This window comes from Antrostomus carolinensis, unplaced genomic scaffold (genome assembly GCF_000700745.2).
Source record: "Antrostomus carolinensis isolate BGI_N321 unplaced genomic scaffold, ASM70074v2 scaffold12606, whole genome shotgun sequence".
NCBI lineage: Eukaryota > Metazoa > Chordata > Aves > Caprimulgiformes > Caprimulgidae > Antrostomus > Antrostomus carolinensis.
Genome location: NW_010321207.1, coordinates 4,107 through 16,319, shown reverse-complemented (window position 1 = coordinate 16,319; position 12,213 = coordinate 4,107). Strand labels below are relative to the sequence as shown.

General features: G+C 42.1%; 1 protein-coding gene across 1 annotated transcript in view; it reads left to right on the top strand.

Moving 5' to 3' along the window:
• Positions 1–3,867, top strand: part of LOC104526406 (tubby-related protein 4-like) — a gene marked incomplete at its 5' end in the record, with an annotated part of 4,215 nt that extends 348 nt beyond the window's left edge. The window contains 2 exon segments of the mRNA XM_029085421.1: positions 1–1,499; positions 3,239–3,867. The exon segment at positions 1–1,499 is cut by the window's left edge and continues 118 nt beyond it. Of these exon segments, the coding sequence (XP_028941254.1) occupies positions 1–1,499; positions 3,239–3,355 (1,616 nt within the window).
• Between the last annotated feature and the right edge of the window lie 8,346 nt (positions 3,868–12,213).

Here is a 12,213-nt window from a genome sequence, read left to right as displayed (position 1 = left end):
GCGGCGGCGGCAGCAGTGCGAGCGCAGGTGGTGTGGCCAACATCGCTAATGCCAACGCTAGTAGCAGCACTTCCAGTATTGGTGGCATGAGACCTGATCTGAGCACGGGGAGTGGCTCCCAGCACAGCTCCGTCATCGCTCACTCTGTCAGTACTTCTCCTCTGGCCTCCCAGTCCTCCTACAGCTTGCTGAGCCCGCCTGACAATTCCCGTGACCGAGCGGATTATATCAACTCCGCCTTCACGGAGGATGAGGCCGTTTCTCAGCACTGCCCGGTGGAGAAATCAATACGGCACGTACCCGTGGCCTTGACGGAGCCTGCCCTCTGTGTAAAACGGCCACCACCGTACCAGTGGGACCCTGTGGTGAGTGAAGAGATATGGGTTCCTCAGGAAAGGACATCTCAGAGCTCAGTGCCCAACCCTCTAAAACCTACTCCTCTCATCATTGGTCAAGCTCAACATCTGGATATGTCTCGAGTGCCATTTGTTTCCCCCAAATCTCCAACCAGTCCCACTGCCACTTTCCAGACAAGTTATGGGGTTGGAGTACCTTACCCAGGAAGCTACAATGCCGCTCCCCTTCAGGGAATGCAGCCCCCCTGCTCCCCCAAAGAAGCTCTGTCCCCAACGCAGTTTGCGCAGCAGGAGTCCACGGTCATGCTTCAGCCAGGTTATCCACCCAACCTCTCCTATTGCCCTTTGCCACCCATGTACCCGGGAAGCAGCGCCTGCTCTAGTTTACAGCTGCCACCGATCGCCTTGCACCCGTGGAGCTCCTACAGCACTTGCCCACCTGTACAGAACCCCCAGGGCACGTTGCCCCCCAAGCCGCTCCTCGTGGTGGAGAAGCCGGTGATGTCTCCCCCACCAGCAGAGCTGCAGGGCCACGTGGGCACAGAGGTGATGGTGGAGACGGCAGACACCTTCCAGGAGGTGCTCTCCTTGACGGAAAGTCCCGTTCCTCAAAGGACAGACAAATTTGGCAAGAAGAGCCGGAAGCGCCTGGACAGTCGAGCCGAGGAAGGAAATGTGCAGGCTATCACCGAGGGCAAGGTCAAAAAGGAGGCAAGGACACTGACCGACTTCAATTCGCTGATATCCAGCCCTCGGCTGGGGAGGGAGAAGAAGAAAGTAAAGAGCCAGAAAGACCAGATGAAGTCCAAGAAGCTAAACAAGACAAATGAGTTTCAGGACAGTTCAGAGAGCGAGCCAGAGCTTTTTATCAGTGGAGATGAACTGATGAACCAGAGCCAGGGCAGCAAAAAGGGCTGGAAAACCAAAAGGAGTTTGAGGACAGCCAGTGAGCTGGATGAATTCAAGTGCCGGAAGGCCAGTGAGAAGGAGGATGGGAGGCTGGGGAGCCAGGGTTTTGTGTATGTCATGGCCAACAAGCAGCCACTGTGGAATGAGGCAACACAAGTCTACCAACTGGACTTTGGAGGGCGAGTGACCCAGGAGTCAGCAAAAAACTTCCAGATTGAGCTGGAAGGACGACAGGTAGGAGAGGGCAACGCGTGCGGGCTGGGGTGGGAGGTGGGAAAGCTGTACCAGAAATAAGCTCTGCCTCTCACACAGCTGAGTGGCTTCAGCTCGTTAGCTGCTCCCTGATAAAAAGCTTTGCCACCTGGTTTGTCAAAAACAGCTGTCAAAGGTATAGATTCAGAAAGGAGGGTGACGTTCAGTTGTGAAGTAAATGTACAAGATACGTTTGGTCCTACTCCACTCGGACACGGGAATAAGGGCCTCCTTTGGTCTCACTGGCTCTCACTGCTGAAGGGAGGTGAGTTTTGTAGTAAACACAACAGTTGCTGTCAGTGGTTGTGCATGGTAGCTAGCTGAGTGAACGCTGCTCCCTTCTTGCGATGCCCACAAAGGTTAGCCAGTCAGCAGATAGCTCAGGCAGAGACAATGGGCAGGCAGTTAGGTTCCCTCCATGCCAGAATGTCCCCTTGTGGGTTACCAGGCCTCTGGGGCTGGTTCTTGATGCAAGAGGAGGGAGGCACCAACACTCCCCAGAACAAAGTGCTCCTGGGCCTCTTTTGAACTCCCTGTGGGTAGAAGGGTCTGTGGATAGTTCAGAGAATCAAAGCATTTAATTTTAGGCTCTCTCACCTTGGCCTGAGTGGGATGTTACTACACCAAACCCAGGCTATTAAGTGGTACCAAACAGCAGGACACTGGACTGAGACTCAGGAGACGCATATTTATTTCCTTGTTCAGCTGTCCCTTCTCTGTAACTCACTTTTGATGTATTAAAGACATCAGGCCTCTCAAGTCCCTCTGATTTAGCTTGGGAGTGTGATGTCTTAAATATCCAGCGTGCATGACCGGGGTAGTCTCTTGGTTTTGTTTGTCTGTGACAACAGCTCATTAAAAAGGTGGTGATCAGAGCCATTTGTACCTCATTCTTCTCCGTTTAAATGGCTGTGGACATGTGCCTGTAGACAGCTGCGCAGAATCACCCAGCTGTAGGTTTTGGTGGTGGTGGAGCAAAGCCTGACTGGGGTTGCACAGGCAGCCCCTGTTTTAGCTCAGGGATCTTCACTGTAGGGCAAACACAGTCTGGGCTTCTGATGAAGCAAACAAAAAAGCAGTAACAATAGGCCAAACTTCAGGTATTCCCTGCGGAAGAACAACAAACAACCATGCAAACCTTGCTTTAAATTTCAGACAGCTCTCACTGCCCCTTTGCTAATTCATTCTCAGTGTAAATATGTGCTGGTGAAGTTTATGCAAAGGAAAACAACTGCCAAGCACATACAGCTTACAGGCTATGAAGTGCTAGAGTCAGGAGATTGGTTATTCCCCTTCCCTGAAAGCTGCTTTCTCTGAAAACAAAATCTGTTTTCCTGATGATAGGATCTCTCCAAGGGAAGATTCCCCTGCAGGAGGCATGATGCTGGTGTAACCCACATCTGCTGAAATAATTGGTGACAATGTACGTACACCAATGCTGTATACAATCTAGCATGTTTTAAAGCTCAGTTTACTCTGTAGAGTCAAATATTGCAGCTACAAACTCTATACAGGCAAATAGTATAGTGCTCTTACTCTTCTTTGGCATCATACTTCATTCTGTGAGAAGCCTCATTCATATTAGCTCAGGAGGTGTGAGGTGTTCTTACAAACGAACAAAAATATTTCACTTTTGTGCTTCTCTGGTTCCTTTTCTTGATTCACTTTTTCTGACCTTGTTCTCCTTTTTTCTTCCCTTCTGCTCTTCCCCTGCTTCCCAGGTAATGCAGTTTGGAAGGATTGATGGCAATGCTTACATTTTGGACTTTCAGTATCCATTTTCTGCAGTGCAAGCCTTTGCTGTTGCTCTGGCTAATGTGACTCAACGCCTCAAATGAACAAGCAGAGACTGGAGAGAGGAAAATGTTCACCTTCTCATAAAGTCCAAACCGGAAAATGTCAGGGCAGCCTGCTTTAGGTGTGCAGAGGTGCCTGGGAGCAAAGAAGGCAGTAAAACTGGAAAAGTCTCTTGGTGCCCAACAGAAGGGCATTAACTCTAATCAGTCATGGGGTGGAGGGTGGGGGGCTGTTTTCTGTTTTGTTTGTTTGTTTGTTTGTTTGTTTTCAGGTGTTTTTTTTTCTTTTTAAGCGTTGTGCTGGGTCTCAGAAAGAGTGAAGGGTTGAGAGCCATTCAGTGTTACGTGGAGAAGTGTGGCTTTTGGCTTGTTGTGGTGGTTCTGCTGTGTTTGCTACAGTAGCTGATGTAAGCCCATAGGGGGATTAAAAAGACTGCTCTTTTTGATAGACTGCCTTATATCATGCTGTGTTTTTTTAAAACAGGGAACATAACTTTTTTTCTGGTCCAGTTTGTACTACTACTACTACTACATCAGTGATAGCAGCAAAAAAAAAGAAGCTATAATACTTGAAGACACGTGTCTCTTCTCTGATCTCTGATAATAACTGAGCACCACAAGTTCCAAGGAGGCTTACATAGGTCAATGTTTAATTTATAAATAATGATGTATCATTCAGAAGAGAAACAATTGTTACCAATGGGCGGTTTAAAAAATCCACTGTATCAAAGAAGCTGATATCTGCTTGGTTTGTGTGCTGTTATTGGGGATAAACATCTTTCAGTAGGTGACAGAAGATTGAGGAGGAAATAATTACGAGCATTGCTTCTTTTGTTATTGGGGATAAACGTCTTTCAGGAGGTGACAGAAAACAGGAGAGGAAATCATCATGAGCGTTGCTTCTTTGCTCATATTGATCAGCGGTATTGTCTGATTTGGCCTGTAGCTGGACGAGGTACAGTGTGACCAGATGTACCTCTGAGGCCATGCCTGTTAGATGCTCCTCATTTAAATGTGTTTACACTTTACAAACAAAGTCTTTCAAGTGAATGAGAAGGCCCAGTGTATTCAGTCTTCTTAGCAATCTGTGTGATTCGGGTTCTGCAACAGTGTATCAGTGCTTGAATTAGGAAGGAGACAGAGTATAGCAAGTCATTACAGGAAGCAATTTCATCAGGAAGGCAATTTCATTACAGGAAACAACATCATGGCTGGCTGGAGAGCAAATGAGTTGAAAGAGGAAGGAAAAATTGGACAGAATCATCCCTTCTATCACCTTGCTACTTGAGTAGTCTTCGTGACTGTGGTTTGGGAATATAATGCTCCAGATAAGAGCAGGAAGCCAAAGTTTACACGGAGTGTTTTAGAGGAAGGCTTAATAACTGTAGCATGACTCTCTGTTTGCAGTTCTTTCTCGTGGACATGCAGACCTGTTGAGCATTTCAGAAGGGTTGTTTTTACAGAAGAGTTTATGTGTTGTCCACGTCTTGCGTGCATATTTATTTGCTTTCTCTCTTCCCTACTTGCCTGCATTTTGCTATGGAATATGTTTTTATATGCAAGTGGTTTCCCCAGTAATACACAAAACCCAAAACTATTAATGTAATTATTTGGACATTAGATGACAAAACGTAACTGTAGATTTCCTTCAGAAATTACTCCTTTGAAATGAAAGGCACACTGAGAAAGATATGTTAGCTGAGGTGTCAATGGCTGCTTTGTCCTTGTCTTTGTCTTTCATCCGCAGTTTAACTTCTTACTTGAAAAACTCTGTATAACTTAAGATGAACAGGCGTGATTTTCTCTCTTTGCTTTTCTTTAATCCTAATGGTATGGCAGATGTGTCTTGCGCTTGATTTATTCTAGAGGAACACATCACATATGACTGCTGTAGTAGAAGTTACCAACATGCAGTGAGTTTAGAACTTCTGCTCTGCTGAGGCTTCTAGAGCTGTACAGCACAGAGGGAGTAATGCCAGACAGGGAGGCGTTTCGGAGAGGTGCCAAAGGAGGTAACAAGGCAGGTCTCCCACAGGTAATGTATGCAATGTACTGCAGGGTGAGACCAGGAAAAACCACTTTCAAGATGGTCTCCTTGGAGAGAGGAAGCAGAGGTAGGAAGGAAGGAGAGGGGGAAGTAGATGATACCGTGCCTGTATTATCCCAAAGCTCAGCAGCTTCTGCTTGCGTATGGGAGTGGTCAGGCACAACATTCCCCTTGGCATCTAGCAGATCGTTGTTTGCTTTAATTAATTAATTTTCTTGAATTTCCATCAATTGTCTGTGCCCATTTGTGTTCTTTCTCACATCCATGATTTATTCAGCGGTTTGAGTGCCTGTTTGTATAATGTGTGTGGAACAGAGCAACCAAAATGGGTTTGGTTCTGGTCCCTTTAAAATCAATGGAAGTGTTTCCCTTGGATTTTTGTGGAGGAAGCACTATTAAACCCTTTGTCTGTATTGAGTTACATGCTGTACAAACAGGAGGTTGAATTCTCAGTCCACTGATTCCAGTACACAAGGAGGAAAGTTGTCTGAGAGTCCTCACCTGCCCTAAGGTCTGTGCTAACCACTCACCCCCTAATTAGAGTGTAACTGGCACACGCTGAACATCGTGAGAGAAGAAACAGACCATGGCTCACTTGCTTGCTTGTTGAGGAAAGGGCCGCTCAGTCACATGTTAGAAATCTTCAGCTGCAAAGAATGTCACCTGTAGTTTTAAGCCAAAATTCTTATTATGTGGAAACAATATTTTTTTCTGAACAAAATCCAATCTAAATAGAAGGACTTCTGCATGCAGTTTCTTTAACCTTCCAGGGAACAGTATTCCTCTTCACTTGGTTCATTGCCAAAGTTTTCAGATTATCAGCAGCTTTATGCTAATGGAGAACCAAGAAATGAAACCAAATACAACAAGTAACAGAGTCAGAAATTTGGTTTCATTGGCCCAGGACATGATTGCGTCCTTCTGATGGCACGTGCAAAGTGCCTTCGCATAGAAGAGACTTGGTTTCTGCCCCAGCAAAGCACAAGGGATAATTACCATAAATTAGGAAAATAAATCAAATTTCCAGCATCCTTCCCATTTACTTGTCAGAAAATGCTATAGGATTAGGTAATATTTTATCTTTTTGAAAATAATTTGAGTGCTTTTAATTGAGGATGTTAATGGTGTAAAGAATACCCAATATTAGAGAAAGAAAATTCTTTCAAATATATATAATTTTAATGAAAGGAATGGGAATTATGTAAATGTCTGAGTGTGCAACTGGATCCTAAATTATACAAAGAACAAGGGAGAGTGACAGTTGTTTTATTTTTCATTGAGATACAATATAGGAAACAAATTTAAAAGCCACCTTTCCCCCAAATAATCCCTTAAATCCTGAATATTGCTATTGCATTCAGCCAAAAGATAGATGTTACATTTTATATTCCATTAGTAAAACCCAGGTTTTCTGTAGATAACCAAGTTCTTCTAGGAAGAATGTAGCAAAGTGTTCAAAAATATCTAGTTCTTTTATACATACAGTAATTTCCAGTAGTTAAGTATGTTTTTTCCAAAGCTTTTTTTTAGTTGTGCAATAATTGTGACAGTCTAGGGGTTTTATGGGGTTTTTGTTGGGTTGATTTTTTTTGAGGGAGTTTTGAGTGGTTTTTTTAATATAATTTAATGCAGATTTCCTGTTAATGTCCAAAAGACAGATTATTTATCTTGCATAATGTAATAAGTGATTTAGGGATTATTTTATTACTATATATCAGTGAGTTATACACACTTTCTTATTTATATTCAAAGAGCATCTTTGTAAGTAATTGTTTGCTAGCAGTATGTTTTGCTGCAACAAGTTAAAATCCATATAGAAAGACCTGTTTTTGCTGGATAATATGCAAAATTTCATAATGCAGGCAGGCAAAAATATTTTTTTGGCAGCTGAATGCAGTGAGTTTGCTGTGGAGGACTGTGTAGGCGACAGAGGAGTGTAGATGACTTCTTTGGGACCGGCAGAAATCTGTCCTTCTCCATGTTTTTCCTCCTGTGTTTCTAACTATATATTTCGGTTGGGAGTGGTTTTAAAAGTACGGAGCTTGATTTGCTTTCCATCTTCTTAGTACAGTGTTTTTTCTTGAGGCAAAAAATAAGGTGGCGTATGTGATAAAAAGCGGGTGTAACAATATAGGCTCGGTTTGTAAGGAGTTCATCGCGTAGTTTAGTAGAGTTGGCAATGGTGTAATTCGGTGCTGTGCAGAGACAGAAGCGAACTAGCTTGGACTGAGCTACCTGAGGCACAAAAGTTAGTGTAGCAGTAGATGCATTGTCCTCTGCTCAGACTAGTAACGCTCCTTCTTCAGCTGGGCTCAGCTGATTCCAACACAGCCACAGTGCTTCTGATATCTGAGCTAGCGCTGCACAGAGCTGATGGAGATGAGCCCCGATGCTGGCTGCAGCAGCTTTGCCTCTTCAGGATGCTCTATGGGAGACCTGGTGGAGCAGGGGTTCCTCCTCTTGTCCTTCTAGGTCTGCTTCAAGAGCGGCACGCAGCTGCCGCAGGGTTTGGGCTGCAGCAGCTTTGGGCAGGAAAAGGCCAAGTTCCACGGTGGCTATGAGGGCCATTTGACATCAGAATCTGCTCCACTGGAGTTGCAAAGGGATGCAACAGAGAAGCTGATTCTTTTGGAAAAATATGGCTGATATCCTCAAAATGTAACTCCTAACAGAGTCTAAAAATTGATCCTTAAAGCCTTGTATGAAGTGCACCATGCATGGAGTGGTAAGTTTTAGCTTAAAACAGCAAGAATATCATGTGTCTGCAATATCATGTTTCTGCAACGCTCTTAAGAAACGATGAGAAGGAGGGGGGTGAAAGAGGAAAAAGAAAAGAAGGAATTATCACGTTAATAATTTTGCACTCAGTTCCAGAGGTGGCGGTAACATGTGCCATGGGCTGCCTGAATATCGGTAACTCCGCACACGGGTTCATCTCAGTTAGATAAACTTTCTGTTGTGCAACCACGAGTAAAACAGTTCCACATTTCTCTCTCCAGTTTTGTTCCATTGTTTTTAGGAAGATGCAGGAAGGTGTACAGGTGTCAAACAAAGACCTTGCTGAAGCCTTGAGCCTAGACTTCCCATAGGTCCAGGCTTTCCTTTATGTCTTTTTAGGGTTCTCTCAGAGATTCCAGACAGATTTGTGAGCTTGCCTGATGGTTGCATCAGACATTTTCTGTGCATTTGCTTTTTTCAGCCTGATGTGTGTGATCCTATGTTACCTTTGTGCCCTGTTATCTGTCAGAGACAGTTTAAATCCTCATATGAAGAGAGCAACACATGCAAAAACTGATTTAATTGGGTGAAAGGGGAGAGAAGACAGAGTAGGTTTTCACTAGCTTTTAAGAATGTGTTTCCCAGAGCAGTGGTTTGGAAATCGCACATTTCTGCAGAGCCCAAACGGCTCCAGACCAGTAAATCTGACTTGGAGATTAGTAACAGATGAGTCAACCTGTGTGGCATGCTGACAGAGGGCCAACTTCTAGCCTCACTCCATGGTTACACCAAGGTACATAAGAGTAGAACCCAACCCGAAGTGTACTTTCCCATTACAATGTGATTATAAAGTAAGAATGACTTATATGGCACATATATCCACTTGAGAAAATTATAAAGCATTAGCCAGCAACTATATTGATGGTTCTGTGTAATCCCCCTGAGGAATGCTAGAAGTGAAATCCTAGGCACAAAGTAGTCATTCAGATTTTTGCCTTTTATTCCCATTCCTAGGATTCCATCATAAGAGAGCAAGCTGTTTATGTTATTTAGAGATTGGCATCGTGGTTTTCCCATTAAAAATGGGATGTTATCATACTGGTGACAAAAATGGAAAAATTCTGGTAGGGAAATTTTTTCATTTTTGAGTCCCTTCACCTTCAAGGCAAGCACAATCCTCCATCAGCAAATTCCAGTTTAGAGTCCTACTACCCTCAGGCATAGTCTGCAGGTAGGCATCACAGGTCCTCTTTGCAGGATTGGGATTTACATGCACCATTCTCGAAGGAATAAGATTAATTACTCCTTGTGAACAGTGAGCTATATGGATGATTTATTTAATTTTCTTCTAAAAAAATCCTGCAGATAAGTTTTAAGATTAAGACTCAGCTTTGCGTGTTGCCTGATATCCCTGAGGATGTATCAGGAGATAATTTCTTAGGGCAGTTTGATTGTTGCTGCATCTAGAAAATGAGATTTTTAAGACAAAAGCAATTAACCAAATAAAAGGATGAAATAGGATTCAGTGAAGCAATTCTTGCTAAGAAAATTAAAAACTTTACCCTTCAACTTGTGATTTTGCAAATGGATCTATAATGAGAAATTTGTGCTTTAAGTCAAATTGATTGTTGTGGAGCACTTATGCAAGTGCCCAGGTTTGCTGACCCAGAGCTGACTGCAGGATCAAAACAACATGATTTTGAGAGACTTAAAATTAAATAAATGAAAACACCACATACTTACCTGTCCCGAGTGTTCAATGAAAGAATTAGATGGTCTGATGTTAAAGCCTGCCAGGTTATTCTTAATCCTTGCCCTCCAGTTTAGATTATTACAAATATAAAAACATGATCTGACTCAGCAATTCTGGATCCTAACAAATGTTGTCTATGTGTGGAATGTTTATCTTACTGGCCAAGTAGATGGTTTAAGATACGGATAAATATTAAAGTCATAATAAGAGAAAGATTTGTCAACAGTGTGCAGACACCTGAGTTTCAAGTATTTCGTTGGAATAATGCTCAGTTTGTAATTCCTGCCTGTGTTGTTTCAAGCTATTTGTTCAGAACTTTTTTAATTTTCCCTTTGTTTCTTTTGTTTGCTTGATACATGCTTTGCCTTTGGTTTCCTTTCATTTAACTGTTTCTGCATTTGCTGTTTCTTTTTCTTTTTGTGTGTTGTGTGTTGGGGAAGGGTATGTCTCTTCAAGATCTCGTTGTTTGTTGTAGATAAAATATATGGTGTTGTGGAATAGCATGGGGATGCATTTGATTGAAAAGGCACTGTAGTGTTTCCTGAAAAAGAAGGGGAGTTGCATTTATTTATAAATGCATTACTTTGGTACTACAACTTTGAATATGATTTTGGATTTTTTTTTTTTTTTTTTTTTTTATTTTAATGAGCAGATAGTCATGCAGGTGCATGCATTCTTAAGCTAGCAAGCCCAGCATGTTTTTTCTTAAGGCTTTTGAAAATTTGGTACACATTTTGTGTACTTTTACATACCTATACTATTTTTTAAATATATTTTTTGGAATCTCAAGTTTTCTTTTTTTTTTTTCCCCTTAGTATACCATGGTATACGTGGTTTCCATTGTACTTAAAAACTACCCTGATCTGCCTCTCCTTTTATGTATCTTGTGTAATAGTTTTTGCAGGAGGTGCCTAGAAAGCATTGTTGGTTTCCCTTTAAAAATGTGGTTTGTCCAAATTCTTTACTGTCTACATGATTGAGAGATGGACTGATTGCCCTATTTTTCCTTGATGATTTGGAGTTGTAAGAGTTGTCCAGCTGTTGCTTAATAAAATTTTGCAGACTAGAAAATTCCTGACTTGTTTTTGTTGCATTCTGCATCTTGTCAATCACCTGAAATACTTTTAAAGCAGATGACAAATCTGCACTGAAACGACCTGAACAATAAATAGCCAGATGCTGTTATGCTTTCTCTTTTCAATAACTGTATCCACAAGTTCCACTGAACCTGATGCGTGTACCAGCCCATCATACTTTGTGTCATTCATATGGGAGGATGGATGACAAAGATTTCGTGGTAAAAATGTTCCTATCTGCCTGGATGTCAGACGATTCTTGTGCTCCTTCTCCTCTGCTTGCTTTCCTTTTTGAGGAAATTACCTTTGAGGTTTGTGGTACTTCTCATTTTGTCATTGATATACCAGAAACTTTAACATTACCATGAGGGATTCCTCTGTCCTGTCATCTTTAATAACAGAATAAAATGCTGTGATGGCCAGTGTTCATTCTCTGGTTTTTAACTAGAATAAGCTTCTAGGGACTAAGAAAATAAAAAAGGTAGTGAAATACCTTACCTTGCATAATTAAATCCCAGCTATGCCACAAATTAGAGAATCCTGGCACGTGTCCTCATAATGGACGCAGGTTACTGGTGGAGTTTTGCAGGGATCTGTGCTGGATCCTCACCTGTTCACTATGTTATTGGGTGGTGAGGTGGCTTGTTTGGGGGAGATGAGTACTGAGACATGCCTACCTGGAAATGGCAGGTGATGCAAATGTAAAATTTATCAATTAACAGGGGCTGCAATAAACAAATAAAAATGTGAGCCTTTAGGAAAATATCCTAGAGAGATTCCTGTAATTTCTTGCCTCATAGAGGGATTAACAGCATTTACTTGTTCTTTTTTTATATGTGATTGTGGGTTTTGTTGATAATAGTGCTCTTATTTTTATGATTTAGATTAATACAAGATTTATTTGTGCCCAGTGCCCTCCATTTATACTGCCTGGTTCAGAGGTCAAAAGGACATGTGCAGACAGTGAAGGAACAATATTTAAGCAAGGGCTTTTTATGAAGAAACTGAGAATACAGCAGCTATACATATAGTTAAGCTTGTATATATGATTTAATAACTACTGTCTAGATCATGAGCTTTTTCACTAAGACAGGTTATTGTTGTTGATGGTCAATGGCATATTTCATTTTTTATTAGCATTACTACCAAAATAACTATTAATAATAAAATAGCATTCTTTACTTACTGCTAGGATGTAGATAGGGCTGCTGTTGAAAAAATTAGCAGCATTATTAATACATTAAGACTGCGTAATGGGATAGACTCAGGAGGTAAGTAATTACCTAGTTGTGCAGAAGTTGTACAA